This window comes from Sebastes fasciatus, chromosome 16 (assembly GCF_043250625.1).
Source record: "Sebastes fasciatus isolate fSebFas1 chromosome 16, fSebFas1.pri, whole genome shotgun sequence".
In the NCBI taxonomy this organism is placed as follows: domain Eukaryota; kingdom Metazoa; phylum Chordata; class Actinopteri; order Perciformes; family Sebastidae; genus Sebastes; species Sebastes fasciatus.
In genome coordinates this window covers 4757551-4782755 of record NC_133810.1, presented here as the reverse complement: position 1 = coordinate 4782755, position 25205 = coordinate 4757551, and the positions used below count along the sequence as shown (strand labels likewise).

The window sequence follows — 25205 nt, the reverse complement described above, 5'->3', positions numbered from 1 at the left end:
ACAGGAGGAAATAGTGTGTTTGTTGGGGGCTATTTTCAGCTGCGGATCAATACATGTTTAGTGCTCTAGTGAGTATTTGTGGCAGCAGACTTAAACTAGACTACATCACAACACTCCCGGCGCACTTTCCCTGAGCGTTTACTGTTGGGTTTCCGCTAAAGGGTGCCTTGTGCGGCGGTATCAAACGCCAACGCCTGTGACAAAGCGTCGGTATTTGACGCCCTGGGAATGAGAATGGGCTGGGATTTGTTGAGCGGTCAACCCCTCCAATAAATTCTGAATATGTAGGAAAAGCCTGTTTAACGTTTATAAAAGTATGAGCTTATTTTCTTTCTCTTCATTTTGCGTGGCAAGTTCCATTATTTAAAAAAATAAGACATCCCATATGTCATTCTGTGCACCCTGCTGTGGGCAGATAAATGCCCTAAAATGCACGTTCACTTACTGTCCGCGGATCTTGGACACGTGCTCGGAGATGCAGGTGTGGATGTCGCAGTTCTTCCTGTAGACATCGGCCAGCAGCTCGCCGAAGTAACGCGTGTCCAGCTTGGTGTGCTGGGGGATCTCCCTCAGCTCGGTCCTCACCTCCGTCCTGGAGGTCCTCTGGGGGATCTCCCTCAGCTCGGTCCTCACCTCCGTCCTGGAGGTCTTCTGGATCGCCGACGAAGGCCTCTGCTGTATCATGCTGATTATCTCCGTCTCTTCCAGCACCACTGTCTCCTCTGCTTTTTCCTCTACCTCTTCCTCTTCTTCCTCCTCCTCTTCTACCTCCTGCAGGAACAGGGCAGAGACAGATATTCAACCACTGTGTGTGTTTACATCTGTTGGTTCTCATTTTGCTCACATATCCACAAATAGCAGATATGATCAGGGACATATCTTACAATGTGATGTGATGTTTCATCATTATGATCCTCTGCTACTGTAATTACTGCCAGAAATAACAATCTGTACAAGTGAATCTCCTCCTCAGCATCCTGCCAAACAGCTGCCAACATGGATCATTCTGAGGAGCAAATTCAGTGGTACCTACACTAGCTAGATCTGCAACGAGTAATCAATTAAATAGATTTAAGCAAGACACGCGACACTGCTGTCCACATACTTTTGTCCATATAGTGTACATTAATAATCTGCTGGTGAAAAGCTCATTGATGAAAAATGAGATCTCCACCTTCCATCCTGCAAAGTCCACACTGCACCTTCCGCTGCACGATCTCACCCAAACACGCCCATCACCTCCTCTTATCTACATGTGGCAACACAGTCGAGTCAAACTGTTGTTGCATAACCTTCTTTATCTAACGCTACGCCGAGCCCAGCGAGCTGCTGCTGCTGTGTTTACACACAGAAAGCACTTTCACTCTGTGCAAACACCCGTCAGTCACTCAGACACATGACAGACTGACTGGTGGTCCACTCCCCAACAGGCATTACAATGTTTGCCTTGTCTTGGTTCAACCTTCTATTTTTAGTTCGTTGTTAAAAAGCACTTTACAAATAATCAGTTACACCCACCAGACCTGCAGACGAGCTCAGCTCCAGCAGAGGGAAGGAGTGTAATCTGATACAGAATGATGAATGAAGTTTGGCGCTTCTTTTTTTGTGTGTGAAAGACAGGTTGGTTGGTTTTTTTGACAGGCCATTTGTTACTTTTAGCGTCTTAAGGATCAAAACTTAGGGTGCAGCTGTTTTTCTTGCCATTGCACCACGGCAGAGCCGCATGCCTGCACAGCGCCCTTGTCCCTACCTGCCCCTCCAAATGTTATATATTATCATTAGGGTTGCTGGACCAGTTTTAAACACAACAAGCGTGAATTTGCATGCATGCATTCACACACAACCTCGCAAACACGTGACCTCCATGGTACATTTCGGCCTCCTAGATAGAAAGTTACGGTTGTTGGATGCGCTGCTGAGGGCAATGATGCCTCCCACAATCGGTTCACGAGTTTGGCCATTATACGTGTATTCGCTTGGATGTTATGTTATAGTCCACTCTCACTGCCATCAACACAAACACACACTTATCATACCAACGCAGTTGATCTCCAGCCAAATTACAGTCTCCATAGGGCAAAAACTGTGGCCACCAGAAACCCTCACAGGTACTGCATTTAGCATAAAAAGTGTGTCAGTGTGTCAGTGTGCTGACTCGACTATGACTTGCCCCAAACTGCATGTGATTATCATAAAGTGGGCATGTCTGTAAAGGGGAGACTCGTGGGTACCCAGAGAACCCATTTACATTCACATATTTTGAGGTCAGAGGTCAAGCGACCACTTTGAAAATGGCCATGACAGTTTTTCCTCGCCAAAATTTAGCGTAAGTTTGGAGCGTTATATAACCTCCTTTGTGACAAGCTAGTATGACATGTTTGGTACCAATGGATTCCTTCGATTTTCTAGATTTTTTCTTCTTTTGTAGCCCGCTACAACTTCCAAAAGATCGGCGGCCCATCTGATAAATGTATAACCAATTAAGACGTAATAAAAACTCATTATTAAACGTTATATCATTCTTATTTTCATAAAATCATAATAATAATATAAGTCATTGGAGTCCATTTTTGCCATTATAGAAATGTTTATTTCATAATGTCATTTCTCCATCATGACACTTTCATTTCATGTCACATGCTGCGGCCTCTCTGGAGCTAGAAAGCTCAACAGCTGCTAATAGATTTAGCCAGTTAGCTGCAGCAGCACTTTTGACTTCCATAGAAAGCTGCATTAGTGATTTGAAGTTAAAAAAAGAAACTGAAGCAAAGTGAGCTTTGAGCTCTGTTTCACTCCTTCTTCCCTTCAGATAAGAAACTGGCTACACTAAATTATCTTCATACTCCTTTCACCTTGGGATGAGATGAAATTCATACCAAAGAGTTTAGTTACATTCCTTTGGTAGCATCATAAAAAGAGAAACCTATATCTTTCTCATGAGATGTTTCAGTCCGTCACGTTGCTTCATTTGTTTGCTATCTTGGTTTCACCTCTGACAAAGACAAACATCTTGTCTCATGTCTTCTTAAATATCCAAACTGTGGTTGTGCAGAGCGGTCCGGCCAGATTCCTCATGAGCCCGAGGGGAAGATTTTCCCAGCAGGTGAAGTTTACACCATCGCGTCATTGGATGACCACCAAGACCAGCAAGGTGTCCTGCAGCACTTCAGTATCAGGTTCAGTTTCTGTTGACACGCTGTCACACAGGTGGGATTGGATTGAGGTTTTTTATAATCTTGTGTTTATCCACATTAGCAAGAATATCAGACTCTCAAACATTCACGTTAAAAGTAACCTCTTTAAATCACGATAAGATATTTATAAGCTTCTTAAAGCAGGACTGTTGTATCTGATTATATTTGTGCAGGTGTTCCTGGTAATCTGCTAGTACAGAAGAAAAGAAACACTTCAAAGTTCCCCGTCTCTGTTGTTTTAAAGTGTTTCTGGCCCTTCCTGTAGCCACCACCCACGAAGCTAAACCAATGGGAGAAAGAGAAGAATGTTACCAGGAAACACTGGCACGGCCGCCGACTTTCACTGTTGTTTTCATTCATCAAGAAACTCCCCAGAAGGGAAGAACAACAGAGGCAGCGAGGAGGCTAAAAGCTTGAAAGATCGCAGGTTTGATTTCAACTCCGAACCCCAACAAGCTCCGTTATTGTGAACTGTGCCGTACGACTCAGTGGGCAGGAACCAGCACTAACAGAAAGGCTGGTAGGAATTTGAGTCCTGCAGGGAACCTGTTATGTTGCTCAGGGCAAATACGCAAAACAGTTGGGGTGCGTTTTTAGACTTTGTGCCTTGCAGGGAAAGATTGTCACTCGCTGTTTCAAATCTAACAATCGCTCTTCCAAAACCTGAATCAAAGCGGGTCAAACGTTACTTAACATGGTCATGTGTGGACCCAAATCCAAATAGAAACGGGCACTCAGTAGAGTGCAGATCTCCTCCAGGTGTGTCTCCCTTAGGTCTGCAAATAATGATTATTTTCTCAATCAATTGATTAGTTGTTTGGTCTATAAAATGTCAGAAAATAGTGAAAAATGCCCAGGATGATGTCCTCAAACTTCTTGTTTTGTCCACAACTCAAAGATACTCATGTGTATTGTCATAGAGGAGTAAAGAAACCAGAAAATATTCACATTTAAGAAGCTGGAATCAGAGAATTTGGACAAATATTTCATAAAAAATGACTTATTTTTGAGGAGTCAGCAGTCAATGACGGTATAAAACAGTCAATGAAATATTTTTTTTTTCAAAAAGTGTGAATCACCGAAACCATGAGAGCTCCTTGAGCATAGTCATAAATAAGAACAGAAATTATTAGACTGATGGGTCCAGTAGTGTACGAGGTTAGCCGTGGACAGACAGACAGACTCACACACGACCGAACGTGTGCTTGACACAAACTTAATCTCTCATAGAGACCAATTTATCTCAATACAATCTTTCATTTTCATAAAAACAAACTATTAACAGTGACTAAAGGTATATATTTTATATAAATCACACGTTATTTTTAACAAAACAGACCTCACAGTGTTTGATTAAGGGCTCGGCGCTGAGACAAGTAACTCAACAGACACATAACTCTGGTATCTGACAGCGTGAGGTCGTAAAGTCAAACCCCCGTCTGACGATGTGAAATCTGGAGTTTGGTTTACGAGTCTGCGGAGCTCACAGGATCAAAGGTTGCTGCTTCTAGAGCAGTTCTTATACTATCATTCTGTTGTTAGACGTTAAATGCAAACGACAGCATAGTGAAGTGTGCAGCGGCGAGGATTATGTGATCACATGGAGGTGGGTGTGTCTCAGCGCTGCAGGGCTGTGGCTGCTACGCTTACATGCCTGTCATTCCTGCACAGAGAGGGAGAGTGGAGGCGGCGGTCTGGACGCAAAACTGGTCGAGGACGATCGGCAACGTTATCACCAGACAAACCAGAAGATATCAGTCCTGACCATGAGACGCTACAGTGACATTTATCCTTTCACAACTGTGTCTGAAGTCCTCTTTAAGTGTCTTTCTTTCAAATGTATTTTAAGAGAAGGGAATGAAAGGGCTGTTGCCACTTCACCTGTCAGCCAGGTGTTCAAGCAACAAAGGACCAAATGTGAAAAAACAACTTGCCAGCACCAACTGGAAGAGTCTGCTGTTTGTTCAACCAACACAACGAGACAGTGTTTGACAGAAACAGTGAAACCACAGCCCAGTAAATGGATGATTATTTGTCAATTATCCAATCACAATAAGCAGGAATGTGCTTTGAAACCTTTCACGGTAATCTGGCCAGTTAGTGACACGCCTTTTCCAACCCCTTTAACGGGTTTTTTAAAGACGGGAAAACCTGCTAAAAATAGGCGATAGACTCCTTTCCCATTGCCATATGCTACTTCTGTTTTACATCTGTTACTTATTCAGTCTGTCTTTGAAACTCCTAGACCTATAGTATTATATGATAAGATGATTTTATTGGGAGCTAATATATTGTAACTTGATTATTTATTATCTGGTATGATTATACCTGGTTTTTAATATTTGAAACTAATGTCTTTTATTACCTTTTATTATTTTAAAGCACTATTGTCTCACTCAACATGTGAATTTAAGCACATTCATGCCTGAGTGTATGTATGATCTATGATCTATGAGTGTATGTACATTGTGACGTTGGTATGTTGTGTGATGCAGGGGGCTTAGAGCCCAAGACAAATTTCCCTGCGGGACAATAAAGTATATCTTATCTAACTCAGTGCCGACTAATTTGGAACGATGTTGGAGCGCTGCTTGGACGGAGACGGACCAAATTTTGTGGCTGAGATGACAAAAGAGTCGCAGATGTTACCATACAGCATCCCGGGAATGAATGCTGATTGTAACCTTTCCCACTGAAGACGATAGCCAGATGTTGGTGGGTGTAATTGGGTTTTTTATCCCGTAGGAAAGAGGCTTTAGAGATATTTTGTTCTGGACCAAAGTGTTAGATGGACAAACTGAACGACATCACAATACACCCAGCCATTTGCAAGGAAAAGCTAAGAGTTCTGTTCTATATCTTATTTGGAAAAACTCAAACTCAAAATGTGTACAACCCAGGTCTGAAAGTCGCTGACTTAGAGGACACAGAAGCTGTACAGCTGTGAGACAAGAGGCTGTTGCTGTTGTTGGTGATCAGAAAAAAATGTCTCAGGTGGCCTCTGACAGAGTTTAATATGCAGCTGACCTGCAGACGCTAAATTCCAGAGATCCACTGCAGACCTGAGCTCATACTGCGGTGTAGAATGTGAGGGAGGACAACAACAACCTCATGATGATGACAGGTTAGTGCGTGCGTACGTGCGTGCGTGCATGTAAGGCAGACTGACCAAGAAAAGTGTGAGAGCACAGGGAGAACATCCATCTTCCATCTTATCAAGTCATGTCGGAATTTTCAAGGACTTTCCAGGCCCAATTCCCTCAAATTCAAGGACCCAACACGGTATAGTTTGAGACACAGATAAAGGTTAATTACTGTTATGCCCGTGGCGTGAACTTTTATTTATTTGCTGCAGGATTTGCATCCTGCGGATCTTTAACAAGCCGGTGTTTGTAAATGTCTTTAGTGAACCACGAGTCCTGGAATTTACATTTTCCAGGCTTATCTGAGGGTTTGCTTAACGTTTGCTTTCTGGCTTGCTTGCTGCTGTTTGACCTGCATCATTGGACTTCAATCACTCGTGCATGCACGTGACCGTCGCACATGTGTTGACCAATCAAAGAAATAATCTATAAATCTCCTTCACAATGAAGATAATCAGTATTTGCAGCCCTAGATAAGTCTTTCTGCAGGATAGGGATGTCTATATGGTGTTTTGCATGCTCTATTGATGCCTGTGTGCTTTTCAGATTAACTTCTTCCACCTGACATACACAAGTTGCAGTAGAACAGTAAATATGATCAGAAAGCAGCACATTCCTGTTTCAAATGCAAACAGAAATCAGTCAAAGTCTCACTGATCTAGTTTCTCTTCTATAGGCTGTGAGAGCAGCAGCAGTAACCCAGTAACTCAATACACCGTCACCTCTTCACCATGTCAGGCCCTCTGCTGTGTGTGTGTGCGTGCGTGTGTGAGATGTAGGTCAGTGTGTGAGCCGGGCTCTCTCAGTAACACTAGAGGTTGATAATGGAGAGAGAGGAGTCACTTTACCACACAGCCTCTTTGTGCGAGTCTCTGAATCATCTCCTTCTTATCAACTCATTTAGTGAGTGATTCAGTCTGTTAGTGGAGTCAGTGAGAATATTTGAACCTGAACCTGCTGGATCTCAACCTGTTTTCAAACTTTCAAAGTTTCCTTTTCTTGACTCCAACCTGACGTATTCTTTCTTATGTAAAGACTATGAAGACTGACGTATTTTTACTGCATTGGCAGATTTTATCCCTTGCTTGAAGAAGGAATTCAGGACTTGATGTTAGACAGAAATTATATTCTGGCCATTGTTTGTAGGTCAGACAACAAAAAGCAAAATCCCAACAGGAAGCATTGTACAGGAGGGTCTTTCATAGACGCCTGGGGTCAACGTTTAGGGTCAACAGTCAGCAACTTGAACAGGTGTGTCTGCAACACCTGATCAAAGCCAATACCAGCATCAAGCCTTCAACAGAAGCAGGGTATGTAAACAAACAAACTTGCTCCTCGACACCAGTTTTAACACGCAGTGCATGTTTATACTGACAAGATTTATTCACCATGTTTATGAGAAAGCACACAAGCAACCACGAGAGTACCAAACCATACCAAACCCAAAACATATCACATCGTAAATCAGCAGATTCCTTTGTTCGACAAACTGTTTCTCGCTATTGCAGCTTCTGTGTGTGACGAGACGGAGGAGCCATTCACTACTGATTGGTTTGGGGAAAACAAAGTGCAACTAATATGAAAATGATGTCTCATTATGAGGCCAAACTTTCATAACCAAACCAGAATGAGTCCATAATCCACCAGTTGGAGACAAGAAAATGGAAAAGATATCCTCATTTTACAAAGGAAACCTACTGCACACATGTAGATACAAATATAACTCAGTCATACTACCAGTCTGACAGCTGGGAGCAGATGGCGTACAGATGTGGTGGGATAAAAATATACAGATGATTTTCATCAACAAGATTTAGTTGATAAAAAATACAAAATTGTGTATCTTTAAAATCATCTGGCTGCCTGTGTGGCGCAAACGGGAAAATTATTATCAACTGTAAGAAAAGACCACATGAACATTTCTATGGGCCACAAACAAGCATTGACAAGCTGACTATGTGAAAAAAAAACGGTTGCAAACGTGTCCATCAGGGCCAAAACTTAGTTGGCATCGTAAAAAACTGGATAGTGAGGCTTTGAATTCCTGTTGGTGCAATGAGGAGGATGTTGTTGATGAAGAAGGATGGGTAGATGCTTCAATAGAGCCATAAATACCTGTCACCCTCTGTTGGCTTTAGAAGGCTTCAAATGAAACTCGTGTTTGCAACACGGGAAGCCGTGTACACGATATGCTTGGCGTTCAAGTGGTTAAGTTGTGAGAACACCGCTGCTAAGCAACGGCAATATTAACGTTACTGTCGGCGTCGAGAAGCCACAGAGGCTAACACTTTACCAAGCCAGCGAGTGGGTAACGTAATGCAAGAAATGCACAATGACAGAGGAAAAAGATGAGGCTGTTGGGAATATCAACATATTCCTCAGACATATTATAAAATCACAAGGAAAAACTCTATACGACTAAAATTACAATATATTCATTTACCATCCAGCAAAAACTGTACTTCCATGGCTTCCGCCACTTCTGACAACATCAGCCAACACGTCAAAACTCGTGAACTCTGAGCTTTCAGAACCTTTCCACTTCTGAGGTCGTGAATACCACGAGAGGGGGGCGTTATATGGACTCTTGTCGCAAACTAGGCCGCATTTGAAGGCAGCAACTTCCACCTTCATCCCCAGTTTCTGTAGCGTCTTCCACCCGGGAACAGTCCAATATTTGCTCATGCTGCAGCGTCCCGTAAACCAGCTCCATACCCATCAATAAGGCTCTCACAGTGTGTGTAACACTCAGATAGCAGATAGTGGTGGAGAAAACAAACAACCTGTGCTGAGGTGGAGGCTCAGGAGAGACACTAGTGATGACGACGAATTTATGTGGGTTTTGTGAAATTGTGTTAAAGGTAAATAACTGATGCAGTGTTTATTATATGCTGACATTTCCCTTTTCCCTATTAATTTCAGCTGAATGTCCCAGTTCCCCTGAGATGATTGGATGTTATTCAGATCACCTGTTGGCTCCTAATTAACAACTGAGAGCAGCTTGGTGCATTTCACCTCTCGGCCAATCAGAGTGTGATGACGCCCTTTATTTAGGGACTAAGAGAGGTGATGAACTGCACACTTTCTAATCCTGTCTCCACTTAATGCTGACCTCATTTCAACAGATATCGTCAGCTAGAAACTTCTAGAGACTTCTTTGTTGTCTTAACTTTTCTGATTGAGGGTGATTTTAGCTTTCCTTCAGCCGGAGTGAATATTAAAGAACACCTTTCATCTATAGGTTACCTGCCCAACCTTCCAGATCAGCTGAAATGTGGAGAATCAGTACCGCCACATGTGAATCCTGAAAGCTACCAATGAACCCGCACCAGATGCTTCAGGAACATTGTATACTGGAGAGAACGAGAACGTTATAATATTTGCTCATTTAATTAAAGCTGCAGAAGAGATTGCCTCAGAGTAAACATTAAAACCGTGACGTCCCCTACAGCGTTCTGGCCTCACCACAACGCGACGCCATCCTTCATCGCCCTGTGGTTAAGTCTGAATACCTAACATACTGTGGTGAGAGAAGCTTCTTAAGAAGCAGTTGAGCAAAAACAAAAACACTATTTCAAAATGAACTCCACTGTTTCATACATTTTGTCAATATACTCCCATAATCCTTGAATCTGTTTAAACACTGTGAAGTCCTTCTCACTGTGGTGGACAAGCAGGTGACTTGAGAGAACATCTCTCAACTAGAAGACGACAGATTCTCTCCTCACAGAAGCAAACACGTCCGTCAGTCCCGTTAAATCACACTTGAACCTGCTCAAGAAAAAGAAATCTCACACCTTTCACTCGGTCTTTTAGTCAGAGCACTTTGACCTTTGATCCATACTCCAAATGACGTGTTTACACAATGACAATAGATGTCTAAAGTGAAAAATGTGTCTCAGATTGAAACTTCCGATCTCAAGTTTTTGCTCCTTCACTGAACCAACCGAATCATTTGCAGTTTGTAGTTGTTTAGTAGTCGTAGTAGTGATAGTAGTTGTAGTAGTAACTGTAGTAGTAGTAGTAGTAGTAGTAGCCTCGTAGTTCCTTCTCAGTTAAAGGAAAATAGGAGAATGCTGAAATAGTTTTCCAGGACATTTGACTTTTTCTCTCATTTTCCGTGTGTTTTCGATGACCTCTGTGAAACCAAACTATCCAGATGAATGTGAATCTTGCAAAAGTAGAATTTATGGCCCTGGGAAAGAAAAAATAATGAGGTCTGGTCTGGTTTGTAGTCGACGTTCCAGTTTAGAGATGAATCCAATAGCCCATAAATCCATGAGTTGATTTAATGAGCAACTAATTTGATAATTGATAAATAGTTTGAGTCCTTTTTTAAGCAAAAATTATCGTTCCAGCTTCTCAAATTTGGAGATCTGCTGCTTTATTATATGATTTTACAATTTAATATCTTTGTATTTTGAAAGAACAAAACCTTTTGAAGACATCGCCTTTATGATTTAGTAAGTTTAACAAGCATTTTTCACTATTTTTCGACATTTTGAGGGTTCAATGTTAATGGGTTTCTCTTGCACGGGCAAGTTATAATCAATTAATTGAGTAAATAATCTACAGACTAATTGATAGTGAAAGTCATGTTTAGTTCCAGCTCTATTCCAGTTCATCCTAAAGATGATGGATGGGGTTGAGGTCAGGACTCTGTGCCGGTCGGTCAAGTTCTTCAACACCAAACTGGAAAATAAACATTTCTTGATGGAGCTGCTTTGGTGTTGAAACAGGAAAAGGAAAACACAAACTGTTGAGACCGCCTTGTTGTCTAAAATATCCCTATATGCTGTAGCATTAAGAAGAACTAAGAGGCTTAATCCAAACCAAGAAAAACAGACCACAAATATGAAAACGTATGTGTCTGTAGCCGACTAATGAAACAGATGTTGGTGGTGTTTAAATATAAAGCTGAGTGAAATCTATATTTTACTGAAGGAAGAATCAAACCTCCGTCTGTCTAGTATGGTTAATAGTATCCTAACATGGCTCCGACCTACAGACCTGTTCAGACCTGTATACAGCTGCAGGCACAGCTGTGAGGAATGAGAGGCTGACAGACGACAACTATGACAACGTGACACAGTCAACTTGAGGTAATAAGACAGGTCAGAGAGATTTTTGCTGTAGTTGACAGTTTTAAAACAACTTGTTCTTCTTTGGTCTGCCACGTTCACGAGGGAGCTTTTATTAGAGAACAAATATAATGTAGCTGAAAATATTTGTGTCTTTATCTCTGCAGGCCGACTCAGAACTATAAAACACTTTGAGTTTGAGCTTGAGAACAATCAGAGAACCAAAGCTTTGTTAGTCCACCACACCTTCCTCTCAGATAAGATCACTCATCCTCAGAGTTAATCAATCATGTTGTGTTGGTTTTGGAAACAGTCATCGTTGTCAAAGGGACTTTTGTATCATACTACAACCAAACTTGACGATGATGTCATATTCTTGTGAAACCACATAAGACCTAAAGCGACTGTCTGTCAGTAAGTCCTCACATGTATAAACATGTTTTAATCGTTTTTCTGTTGCCAATGTCTAAACAGGTTGTAACCAAACCGAAAAGGTTCCCGTCAGCCTGTAGACTGCTTTTAATGTGAAGAACATGGGCCCGTTTTTCCCGGAAAATCCAACGGATGAACGTGATGCAAGCTCGCGAGTGACTTAGCCGTAACAAACATTGGGTTATAAATGGAGTCCTCTAACGCCAACAAATGACCAGCCCCCACCACAACTCAGACTCCAACACAAACTCCACGGAAGAACAAAAAAAACAAAATTGTTCTAGCGAAGCCCGTCTTGCAAAACAGGAATGTGACATCGGGGTGGAAAACTAGTGTTGTGGGAAGTGAGTGATGAAGCAAGAGACAGAGAGAGGCGGCGAGTGTGTGAGAAAACGAGCGAGCAGCGGAGCAGAAGACAGAGTTAGTTTAGCTCTGAGATCATCAAGTGAGTTCAGTGGAAGTTTCAGTTTGTGCAGAAATAAATGCGGCAGCTCCTCCAAACCAACGGAGGTTTCCCGTGTCTTGTTTCCCTGCTGCTGAGTGGAGTGACGGCGAGGGTTAACTCCGAAGCGAGTAACGCTATCGACTCCGGCCCAGGAGACCAAAACTACAGCGTCTCCCCTTCGGGAGGCTGTATCAGGAAAAGTTAACACTAGGATCAACATTGATTCATGGAGAGACTTTCGTTTGGTCAGCTAACATTACTGCCAAGCAGGTGAAATATATACTGTGGTTTTAGCTGGCTAATGTTGTTAATGTTAATCAACATGATGCCTGTCAATCACGTTCAGTCTCTTGTGTGTCGGTAGAGCGACACTGTTGACAAGCAATTTCATATTTTTACATTGAGCCCCTTTAAACTTGGGATTTTGGATTCTCTAATTGTGCTTTATGAATCTCAATTTTTCAAATGTGGGAAAAGTTCAAAACAAACCAAACTCTGTGAAAGCACATTAGGCAGGTGTTAATAATAGTTATGTGACACCAACATCCAGTATATGGCAGTGTATATTACAGTCAGTAATTACACTTCATATTCTGACACCTTTTTATTTCCTTGTCCCCTGTAAGCACCTGACTTTGTAAAGCACTATGACTATAAATAAAGGTAGTAACTCTGTCCATCAGTTAGCTGTGCGTGTGTGTGTTTGCATTTGAAATATGTTTAATCAGGGTATAATCTAGCTGAGTGGCTGTCTGTCAATCATCAAACAGCAGAGCCTTCCTGATCCTGACACTTAACAACACCTGCAGCCTTCACTGCACACACACACTCACATTTTTATCACTTCACCCTGCAGGCGTCTCCAGTGGGTCTGTTATTATTACAAACGCATGTCGTGATACGAGAAACTTCTCAAAGTTATTCCAGAAGTTTCCAAGGACAGAAGTCACTCAACCTGATCCTGAAAGATAGATTCTGATGTCTTAAAGATGAATAAATGTTAAAACCGGAACCCTGACAACCAGTTTGATCTGACTTTGTCCTCACCAAACAATCAAATCAGCAAAAGAAAGCTTCGTTGAGAAAAGCTGACTAGCAGAACACCGTCTGAGGCCTCACAGTTCAAATTGTTTTCTGAGGACGCAGCTGACAGAAGACTGACGCCATGCTGAGTGAGTTTTAGTTTTAGAGGCAGCGCCGGCTCTGCAGATGATGCAAGGGGAAGGTTATAAACCTCACAGTGGAATTACAAGACTTTACTTCTCAGGGTGTTTTAAAGTTTGAGGTCGAAGAAGCGGTGACGTATCCTATCCTGGAATGTACCTGATTGGGTTCCTGGTTTTCTGCTCTCCGTTTCAAACAGGAAACAACACGGCGGCCTGCTCGTAAACTTTCTGTTATTCAGTCTAAACAATCCACCAAAATCTACGAGAACTAGATCGCCACCATTAATTGTTTGGTCTCTAAAATGTCAGAAAGTCGTGAAAAATGTCCATCCCAGTTTCTCAAAGTCCAAGGTGATGCCTTTAAATGTCTCATTTAGTCACTCCAAACCCCAAAGATATTCAGTTTAATATGCGAAAAGCAGGAAATCTACAGATTTGAGAAGCTGAAAATAGCATTTTCTGTAATTTTCTTGCATGATTAAAACAATTAATCGATTATCAAAATAGTTGGTGATTACTTTTCTGTCGATCATCGATTAGTCGACTACTCGTTTTACTATATTCTAACATTTTATACACTCAACAATCTACTGGAAAGCTAAAAAGGTTAAATCGATAATGAAAATAATCATTAGTTGCAGCCCTAAGGTGAGAACGGTGCTGCCAAAAAGATCACGGAGATAAGATGAAATGCTTAATTAGGAGAACACCTGTAGAAGAAGGTATTTAGACTATCCATCCAACAAATTATTAAAAACACTTTGTACACGTACATGACTTTCTCAAGACAACTGGCATCAAAGCGCCGCCAACCTATAAATCAGGGAACCTCCCTGTTGTGGCAACAGCCATAAACATGACGCTGCAGGTTCAAATCAAAGGAATGCAACCCACGCACAGCAAAGGTCTCTGGGAAGTGGCTGCTGGAGTAGACACACCCCGATCTGACACCCAGTCTGAGTGGTTTGTCAGTGTTGCGACAGTTGGCGGTCCTGTGACTGTATGAACAATAAGTGGTGTCGTAGGAGGGTGAATGTGGAGGCAGGGCGTAGCTGCACATACAGAGAGGGAGGGATCAGGAGCAGCAGATCGCCTCCAGTTCAGAGGAGAAGATGCTACTGTACTTTCACACACCGACGTGTTCCCATTTTTCATGCCGATGGGTGTGTCTGGATGAACTCCACATCCCCTCTGCATTCTTTCCTTCCTTTAGTTTCTCATTCTGAGGAAACACCTTCATGAACTACAGAAGGATTGTTCTTCAAACAATCATTCATAGAGTTGGCACAAAGGCACAAACCACACTGCCGGCTTTGATTTGACCAAAATCAAACTTGGGACACTGATGTTTCATGATATTGTTCTCACTATAATGCTCATCAAATCATCAGCATCGTCAAGGGTTAGTTCAGAGTGTTTTGAAGTGGAGTTGTATGTTTATTCCCGTGTTCTGAGAGGTAAAATTACTGTTCTTGTGAATGTAGTCTGGTGACTTTGAAGAGAGCGATAAACATCAGACAGGCACATACAGGTACTGAACAAAAAGTCAAGGCCGCGCCCCCTTTTTGAAGGATAAAAAACCGAAGATCCTATAGGCATTTGACAAGTTTGTATGACTTCATCTCTTGTTAACCAAACGTTACATGTCTAATAATTGCATTGCGATCTTGCCTGAACCTGAGCGTTCACGATACCTTAATAAATGAAGGTTGATCGCCGCCGCAGTGGCCGGATATTGCTAAGTGTTGCCCAATGATGCCAAAAACATTCTGCCTATGACAGGTTTAATGTGTCAAAAAATAATGGACTTTAAACTTAGGTGTGCTATCTGCATCCCTACATATTGTCGGTGTTTAATCAGCATGTCAAACAGCTCCGAACTATATATGGTCTCTGAAATACAGTAGTAACGACACTTAAATATAAAAAAAATGTCACTTTTCAACCAAATGTTGCCCACCTTTAACCGACCAAATGCTTACTTAAGTAGTTTTCCACCTCTAGTAAATCAAACATGTTGAAACGTTCATGCTCCCAAATGGTTTATTACTGAACGCTGCATTTTTTCTTCCATGATATAATAAACCTTCTTCTCAGTTTCTCTTCTGAACTTGCTTTCACAGAGAGGGATTACCTGCAACCTGTCTAGACAAGTTGGGAGTTTGAGGTCATTGACTTCAGGTGTCTGTCAGAGCGGTTTCTACTTGATGTCTTTCTGCTTTTTTATGCTTATCCTCAGCTTTCTTTGCGTCTGTTATTTCTATGTTTGAGTATGTTTTCATCTGTGTTTTATCACAACAAGAAAAACTGAGTCAGTGGATGAGAAACTGAGCTAAACTAAACTTCCCAAGGCTGCAGTGCACTGAGTGAAGGACACATAGTTGTGTGGTTGCCAGGTTTTGCCAGTTAAGAAGGCTTTCATGGGTTTAGTGAATAGTGTGTGTGTGTGTGTGTGTGTGTGTGTGTGTGTGTGTGTGTGTGTGTGTGTGTGTGTGTGTGTGTGTGTGTGTGTGTGTGTGTGTGTGTGTGTGTGTGTGTGTGTGTGTGTGCTTACCACCTCCTCCTCCTCGGCACTGGGCTCGGGGCTCTTGATGGGACTGGACGACTGGCTGAACACTGATGAAGACTGCCCGCTGTAATTCTGAAATAACAGACAAAAGGAAAAAACCTCAGTCCTCTGCTCACTAAACGCACAACACATGGCATCGTCTTTCTCTTTTAGTCTGAGAAAATGTTTTAAAACCATGATAAAGATACAATAAAAATGTTGATTCAGCCACAACTAAACCTTAAAGTCTTTAATGACCATTAAAATTAATGATGCGTGCACTTTCAGTTCAATTCAAAAGACTTCGCCCTTCAAGTGGAAATTTGAGTTTGCAAACAATTCATTTACACACCTAAAAGTACAAATATGACGATGTTTAAAAGAGTTGAAATACACAAAGGCACATATTTAATGTCAAAAAGTGCACGTGTGTTTATCAGTCTATAAATAAACAAACTAAACTGACCATTTATTATACTGTGGTTGTAAAACCATTAAGCAGTGGTGAAGTAAGGCCGCATGACATGAGGAAAATATGCGATAATGTTGTTGAATATCACGATAACGATATTACTTGCGATAAATAAACAGATATTAAAGTGTGCTCAGTTCTGCTGCTTTCAGTATCCTGCTAAAGTATGATAAATTACTTGAAATTAAAAAATGATAGGACCTTATTTCCAACATTCTTTTAACTGAACACACAAAAGACACCAATAAAATAAAAATAATGATAGTAACATAGTGCAATTTTCTACTCTTTCAACTAATTAAAAAACCCTGCATGCAATATCACTGTCTTTCCTGATTGATTGATTGCTTTTATTTATGGATTATCAGATAAAACAAACAGAAAAATATCTAAAGGACAACACTTATATCTAACATGGTCCCAAGATGTTAGAAGACAAAGAAAACACAACGGGGCACAACATGAAAACTAGACAAAAACAATCCTGAAATCCTAAAACACGTCACCACAATCCAAGAAAAACACAAAACAACTCCCACAACAATAAACTAGGACAGCTAAGATAACAATATCAAGCCCTAACCTGACTTCTACAAGCCTCTCTCATATTTAAAGACTTGATGTGTAGAGGATATGTGTTTACTTGTGTTTATAATGTATGTGCTTATAGCGTGATGACGATAATAAACAATATATTGTGCAGCCCTGTGGTGAAGACAAGCTGACTGCAGTGTATCATGTAGGACGGAGGTACAGATGAGGTCATTTACTGCAGAGTGAGAGACGATGTTAAGTCAGAAATAGATGTAAAAACATGTTTCACTTGTGTGGTAGCAACATAAAGGCAGAGTTACTTTAAAGATGCATTATGTCAGAGCAGCTGACGATCTGAAGTCGACCATGACATAGACAGTCATGGACTCAAACGGACTATTTCTCTCTCACTCAGATGCAGAGCTACTTCCTGACAGTGTGAAGAGGATGTTGGTACTTGTCCTATGATGCTCTGATGTCACTCTGAAGGTATTAGCAAAATAAACTGACTCAAAGCCAGTAACAGTCAAAATGACTTCACATGAGGTAATAGTATCAGCTTACTGAGCCAAATAAAAAGCACCTGAAGCTGTCCAGCCTCTAAATCCAAGACAACGGTTCACAACGTCAAATACATCAGTCTGAGACATGAAATCTTATGTTCATCAGCAATTCATCTATTCATTAGTTTTCTGCTAATTTAATAAATAAATCAGTAAATCGTTTTTTTAAAAAGCCCATAGTCCAAGGTGACGACATCACATTTGCACATATTTGATTTACAATGAATGATGAGTTGCCTATAGAATATGATATGTAAATTGGGTATAATAAGCCTAAGCTTCAGCTTCTTTTTTCACCTTTTCAGTCAACATTTGTTTTTGTTTCTGTTTTGTTTCGGATGTTTTTAGGGGCTGTCAATCAATTAAAACATTCAATCGCGATTAATTGCATGATTGTCCATAGTTAATGAAATTTTTTATCTGTTCAAAATGAACCTTAAAAGGGAGATTTGTCAAGTATTTAATACTCTTATCAACATGGGAGTGGACAAATATGCTGCTTTATGTATATATTTATTATTGGAAATCAATTAACAACACAAATCAATGACAGATATTGATCCATAAACCCTCACAGGTACTGCATTTAGCATAAAAACATATGCTCAAATCATAACATGGCAAACTGCAGCCCAACAGGCAACAACAGCTGTCAGTGTGTCAGTGTGCTGACTTGACTATGACTTGCCCCAAGCTGCATGTGATTATCATAAAGTGGGCATGTCTGTAAAGGTGAGACTCGTGGGTACCCATAGAACCCGTTTACATTCACATATCTGGAGGTCAGAGGTCAAGGGACCCCTTTGTAAATGGTCATGCCAGTTTTTCTTCGACAAAATTTTCAAAATACTGCATGCAGCAACATTACAGTAACATTAAAGTTGCTCTTCATCTACAGACATTTACAGATCTCACTGGTACACTTGGTATCCTGACATAGTGTACTGTAGATTATACCAAAATAAAGGACTTCCATGCAAGTATTCTTGCATGGTGTAATTTTCAAAAGTGAGATATTGAACAAAATAAATCAGGTTGTGTCCCCCGAAGCTCAACACATCTTTACAGACTAATAAAGACCGAAGACGAGAAGAACCTCTGACCGATGCAACCTATTGAGTCTAATCCAGCCAGGTGGAAGAATGTGTTTGTCTTCTCTATGTAAGGGTGTGCCACCTCAACAGAGTCAGACCGGGCGCGGCATCAAACACGTCGTCAGCGTTTAGCTCCGAGTGCAGATTAGTAAATGATCAGGACAACAAGCAGCCAACGGGGAGATCCAGAGGAAAACCATGACATAATCTGTTGCACTCAATTAAAAGATTAAGTCGCTGATAATCAAAGAGGCAGAGGAGGAAGATGTGGGAGAAGATATTATTCAAATGTGTTCATGTGCCAACAGTGTTAACCTTCAAGGCCGAAGGGCAAGGCATTCAGGAAGTGATGATTTATCAGGCTTCAGCAGGTGCAGGAGGGCTAGACTGGCGCCACGTTAGAAGGGAATCAATGAAGAGGAAGAGTCGGATAAACTCTGAGGCCTGCAGCACAGTTTGTATTGAACGAGAGGACAATTATTAACGCCACGTTATATCTTGGCAGTGACGCAGTGTCTATTCCTTAAGTGAATGTGAGCAGATTCTGTTAACTTCACCAGAGATCAGTGTGTCAGGAAGACATTTTAAAACCTAATTAATGGAAAGGAAAGCTCTGACACCCGCGCTAATACCTGCAGTTTCAGTACCAATACAAAACAAAAGAGAACCTCGCATTGAGGAATATGAAAATGTTTGTTTCTTCAAAACCTGTTTCCCTACTTAACGAAACTAGCTACACTTGTCAACTGCATCAGTGTTGACTGTAGAATGATGTGCGTAAACAAAGCAGCGATGCAAAAGCTTTACCTTTACTGTACCTAAAGAAATACAGTCTAAAATGAGCTAAAGCATGACTGAAGTCAGGAGGTAACTGGTTAAAGAATAAGTGAAGAATCTGAGCTTTCAATCCAACGTATGATACCTAACAGCTGCAGACAACAAGCACATTTCACACAAAGTATTGAGGTTTGATCCACATCCCCTACTAATAAATAAATGATTGTGTTTTCTTTTTCTTAAGATTATTTTTTGGCATTTTTCGCCTTTTATTAGCAGCAGGAATATAGGCCTGTCACGATTATTACATTGTCGATTTATCATATGATATATGGGCTTGGGCATTTTATTTATTTTTTTGGTTATGTGGTTTTATTTTATTTATGTTTTATTTATTTCAAATATTTTTTATATTTTTTTTCACATTGTCTGAATATTCTTAAGAATTAAAAGTTGCTCTTTGAAAGGGTGCATTATTATGCTATTATATCAGTGGCATCAAAATGGTCTTAAAATGAAAATAATATTGTGACAAGCTGAGACAGGAAACATCAGGAGAGAGGGGACGGCATTAGGGCTGCAACTAATGATTATTATCAGCTCATCTGCCTTTTATTTTCTCCATCAATTAGTTTATTTATAAAATATTGTACAGTATATATTTAATTGCATTCTCTTCTTTATGTATTTCAAAATGTGCCACTGGTGGCATGTGGAAAGTCATCATATTTACCTGTTTATCTGTGGTTAGTAGATGTGAAAACTCAGTGCACAGTGTAAGTAATAAGTCATCAGTATGTGGGAAACATGCTGATGTTCTTCTGACAGCTGTTTTCATCACTTTCTGCTCCGACAACTGAACCTGACAAGCTAATAAACTATCTGAGACGTTGAACAGCCAGCAGGTGATTTATGTGTCTCCAAACAAAAGATGCAGTTATTAGATGTATGATGACATTTAATAGAATCAGAAATGAAGTCTGAGCAAGACCATCGAGTCTGGGCTGATCCTCATATTCAGATTTCTATTTATGTGTAATCAAGAGAGCAGATGGTTCAGAGACTTTCACAGCCCCTCAGCAGATTCTGTCCAATAAACAAGCTGCTTATGAATCCATGTCGATGCAGTTTAGACGCGTGTGAACACCAAGAAACTGAAGATACAGCTTCTCATCCAGCTTGCTTCGTATCATAGCTGAGACACAAGTCAACTAAATGGCTCAACTCATAATATAATAATTTAAATGTAATAAAAGCTCATCTTGTAATAATCACCACATTATGTAAGAAAACCATGTAATAACAGTTTTGTGCATATATGTAATAATTACATTATGAGAACATTATTACATTATAAACTTATCAAAAACAGTGTTGAATAAAACGTGTGGTTTTCGGTGCTTTTATTACATTTAAATTATTACATTATTATCACAATTATTATATTATGAGCTTTAAATGCATTTAAATTATTATATTATTATCATTTAATATATTATGAGCTTGTATTAGATTTGAAGGATTATATTATTATTACATTTATTACATTATGAGATTTTATTATAAGTGATTACATTATTATTACAGTTATTACATTATGAGCTTTATTACATTTAAATCTTTACATTATTATTACAGCTATTATATTATGAGCTTTAAATGCATTTAAATTATTATATTATTATCATTTAATATATTATGAGCTTGTATTAGATTTAAAGGATTATATTATTATTACATTTATTACATTATGAGATTTTATTACATATAAGTGATTACATTATTATTACAGCTATTATATTATGAGCTTTAATTGCATTTAAATGATTATATTATTATTATTTAATACATTATGAGCTTGTATTAGATTTAAAGGATTATATTATTATTACATTTATTACATTATGAGATTTTATTACATATAAGTGATTACATTATTATTACAGCTATTATATTATGAGCTTTAATTGCATTTAAATGATTATATTATTATTATTTAATACATTATGAGCTTGTATTACATTTGAATGATTATATTATTATTACATTTATTACATTATGAGCTTGTATTACATTTAAATCATTACATTATTATTACAGTTATTTCTTTATGAGCTTGTATTACCTTTAAATCATTAGATTATTATTATATTTATTACATTATGAGCTTTTATTACATTTAAATCATTACATTATCATTACAGTTATTACATTATGAGTTGCTGCCCTGAAGCCTTAAAGGGCGCCAAACGACTTAATTACACCCGTGAAGGTCTGTTTAATCCCTTTCACATAAATCGAATATTTTAAGTAATATTTTCTCATATTTTTTTTATTTTGTTTATATACTTTAACTCTGAATAACATGGAAATCTGATATTTCTCAGCGTGCAAAAGTAATTAGAGGAAAGCGAACTGGCCTGCCAGAGTTTGGCGCGTTACAGTGGTTCCTCAAACCAGTTTGTATTCTGGTTTTTGTTCTGCAAACCACATTCTTTCCCACTAATATTGTCACTATCACTGTTATGCAAGTTGAGGTTATTAAACTCTGCAAGATTTTGTTCCCCCTATGCTCAACACATAAAAGGAAGGATATACTGTATGTATGTGTGTAGATATGTGTGCATGTGTACAGTATATGTGTTTAAGAGTAGATAACCACTGGCGCACTTTACACTTACTATACACTATACATCCTATATACCACTTTATAGACTGCACATATGTACATATTACACTTATTTATTATACAAACTACATTTATTTATTGACGGACTGCACACACTATGTTCACCCATTAACTCTGTATCTTTTATATCTCTATTATTGTTTTTATAATTTCTGTATACCTTTACCTCTCCTGTGTTTCACTCTGTTTGCTGACGTTGCTGCTTTGACACCTGAATTTCCCTCCAGGGAAATTATCTTATCTTATCTTATATGACCATCTAGCCTCATGCAATGCCAAACACACACCCATTATCCACATCACACACACACACAAACACAAGACACGTTCTTCAACCTGCTTTTATCCTCTTTTTGTTTTGTTTTGTTTTTGTACTTTGTTATTTGTCTTCCTCTGTATAATATATTTTGGTATTTTTTATATATGTCCCTTACTTGTTTGTAATCACTTTATAACACAATAAAAAACAAGATAATAATGTTGAAGAGGGATAAATTGTTGTTTATAATAGGCTAATAATACCAGTTTGTCTCACTCACCTCCGTGGTGCTCCTGACCTGGTAGTTGAGGTCGGCGGAGTCTTGGCTGCTGACGCTCAGTCGAGGATAACCCTGCATGTAGACTGGAGACACCATCTGCTGCATCATGGGCTGCTGCACCATGTGTTGCTGTATCATTTGTTGCTGCACCATGGGCTGCTGCATGATGAAGTATGGCTGCTGCTGCTGCTGCATTTGCTGCTGCACCGGGATCAGGTACCGGACCGTCTCGTAGCCGCCTCCGCCTCCGTTCAGCGTGTACTGCATCGGGGACACCGAGCCGCTCGAGATCACCGTCCTGCTCACCGGCTCCGGAGAGGCCAGGTTCACGGTGCGGAAGGTCGTCGTCTTCTGGCTGCTGGTGTGGACAGACATGTTGATGGGTCAGACTCCTCCAGAGAGAGAAAGAAGAACAACAGCAGCAGAAAGTTTCAGGTTGTTTTCAGCAGGTTGGAGAGCTGATCCGCACAGGTTTAACTTCCTCTTCTGTTGGATAAACTGGAGAGGAAAGTCCGGTTAGAGGAGTTTCTTCCACGGAGAGGAACAGCGAACTAGTGTGGGAGGTTCTCTCCACTCCTCTGTATGCAAATGATGCTGAGGAGGAGGAGTATGGAAGTTTTTATTGGACTTTATTATTTGTAATCCACAGAAGACATTCCACAAATGTGTACCATGATCTGCAAATATTTCACTATTCACAAACATGCATTTTTGTATTTGTGTTGTGTAAAGTTACATATATAAAAAAGACCAAAATATGTTTTTATTGTGTTATAAAGTGGTTACAAAACAAGTGAAGACATGTGCAGGGACATATATATAAAAAAGACCAAAATATATTATACAGAGAAAGACAAATAACAAAGTACAAACTAGTATTATTAGAATACTATAAACAACAATCTTCCCCTCTTCAACATTATCTTGCAGTTTTTTTTTTATTGTGTTAAATATTCACATTTTTTTACTAAATAATAAAAGTCCTGTTCCTGTATAAAAAAAATAAACATGCTTAAAATTAACTTTAATTCTTGCTTATTGTATGAGCAGTTTGGTGTTGTAAGTTTGTAATATACTTTTGTACTTATTACCTGAGTAAAATGTTCTTTTTTTTTTTTTTATATATATATAGTGTTATAAAGTGATTACAAAATAAGTGAAGACATGTGCAGGGACATATATAAAAAAAGACCAAAATATATTATACAGAGAAAGACAAATAACAAAGTACAAACTAGTATTATTAGCCTATTATAAATAAGAGGAGTTCTTCCACGGAGAGGAAGACTGAACTAGTGAGGGAGGTGCTCTCCACTCCTCTGTATGCAAATGATGCTGAGGAGGAGGAGGAGGAGGGACCAGAGGAGTGAATAGGACACTTTAAAGATCCCATATTGTAAAAAGGGAGATTTTTATGTATTTTATATTATAAAGCAGGTTTAAGTGCTTTATAAATACTGTGAAAGTATCAAAACACTCAATCCATGGAGAAATACACACAGCCCGTATTCAGAAACTGTGCGTTTGAAACAAGCCGTTTGGATTTCTGTCCATTTGTGATGTCACAAATATACAATATTTAGAAAATTACATGGTTTTATACATAAACATTCTAAATGTGTCCCAGTTTATTTCCTGGTTGCAGTGTATGTGAATGACATCAGCTGACAGGATGTAAACAAGGACCCAAGCTGTTGCCTAGCAACGCAATTCTGTTGCCATTCCATTGAAATGCACTAAAACGGAGCGTTTCAGACAGAGAGTGAATACAGGTATATTCAGACAGACAGGATGAGGAAAATAATGTGTGCCACTAGGTGGAGACAAACAGACACTTTACTCAGTTACTTATATCCTTCAGTGAATCAATACAAATCTGCTGAAGTCATGAAACAAAATGCTAAATGATAGGAAGATGTAGCCTTCAGCCAATAACATGACAAACTTATCCACTCTTGGTGCTTTAGAGCATGAGTTAAGATTTTTTTTTTTATTATTATTATTATTATTATGTCTTTATTCAAATAACAAAGTTTTGCTGTACATATTATTATTATTATTATTTGAAAAATTTGAACAAAAGTGTTCAATATTAGATAAATAAGACATAATTTAAAAAACTATGTAACTAAACATTAATATAACTATTAATATGCTTGCTTTTCCTTTTTTATTGCTTTTTAAAAATGAAATTTCTCTCTAATTTTAACGACTTATTTGCTTGATCTCGCTTTCTGTATTTCAATGTTTTCAATGTTTTCTTGAAGTCCTGTGTTTAATACATTTAATATGATTTTATGCCCCTGTAAAGCACTTTGAAAGCATTTTGTCTTGCCTTTTATTTACAACAGTTTACAGTTTTCATTATGTCATTTATCATCAATCATTGGAATTAGAGAAATAAATATTACCAGCAATAGACTGTATTGTGAAAAGAAGCAGGATGAAATAAGATTTCGTAATAATGAGCTGGGTTTTAGAAATATATTGGATTATTTAATTATTTTGTTATATTACATATTTTCTCT

The 25205-nt window shown here is 39.2% G+C and overlaps 1 protein-coding gene across 2 annotated transcripts in view; it reads right to left on the bottom strand.

Annotated features, from left to right (window-relative positions):
• Positions 1-23230, bottom strand: part of pof1b (POF1B actin binding protein) — a 34006-nt gene extending 10776 nt beyond the window's left edge. For both annotated transcript variants that reach the window (XM_074610162.1, XM_074610163.1), the window contains exons 1-3: positions 22678-23230; positions 16016-16102; positions 446-771 (exon numbers count right to left, since the gene is read on the bottom strand). In XM_074610162.1, the coding sequence (XP_074466263.1) occupies positions 446-771; positions 16016-16102; positions 22678-23052 (788 nt within the window). In that variant the 5' untranslated portion in view covers positions 23053-23230. The remainder of the gene's footprint in view (positions 1-445; positions 772-16015; positions 16103-22677) is intronic.
• Positions 23231-25205: the final 1975 nt, after the last annotated feature.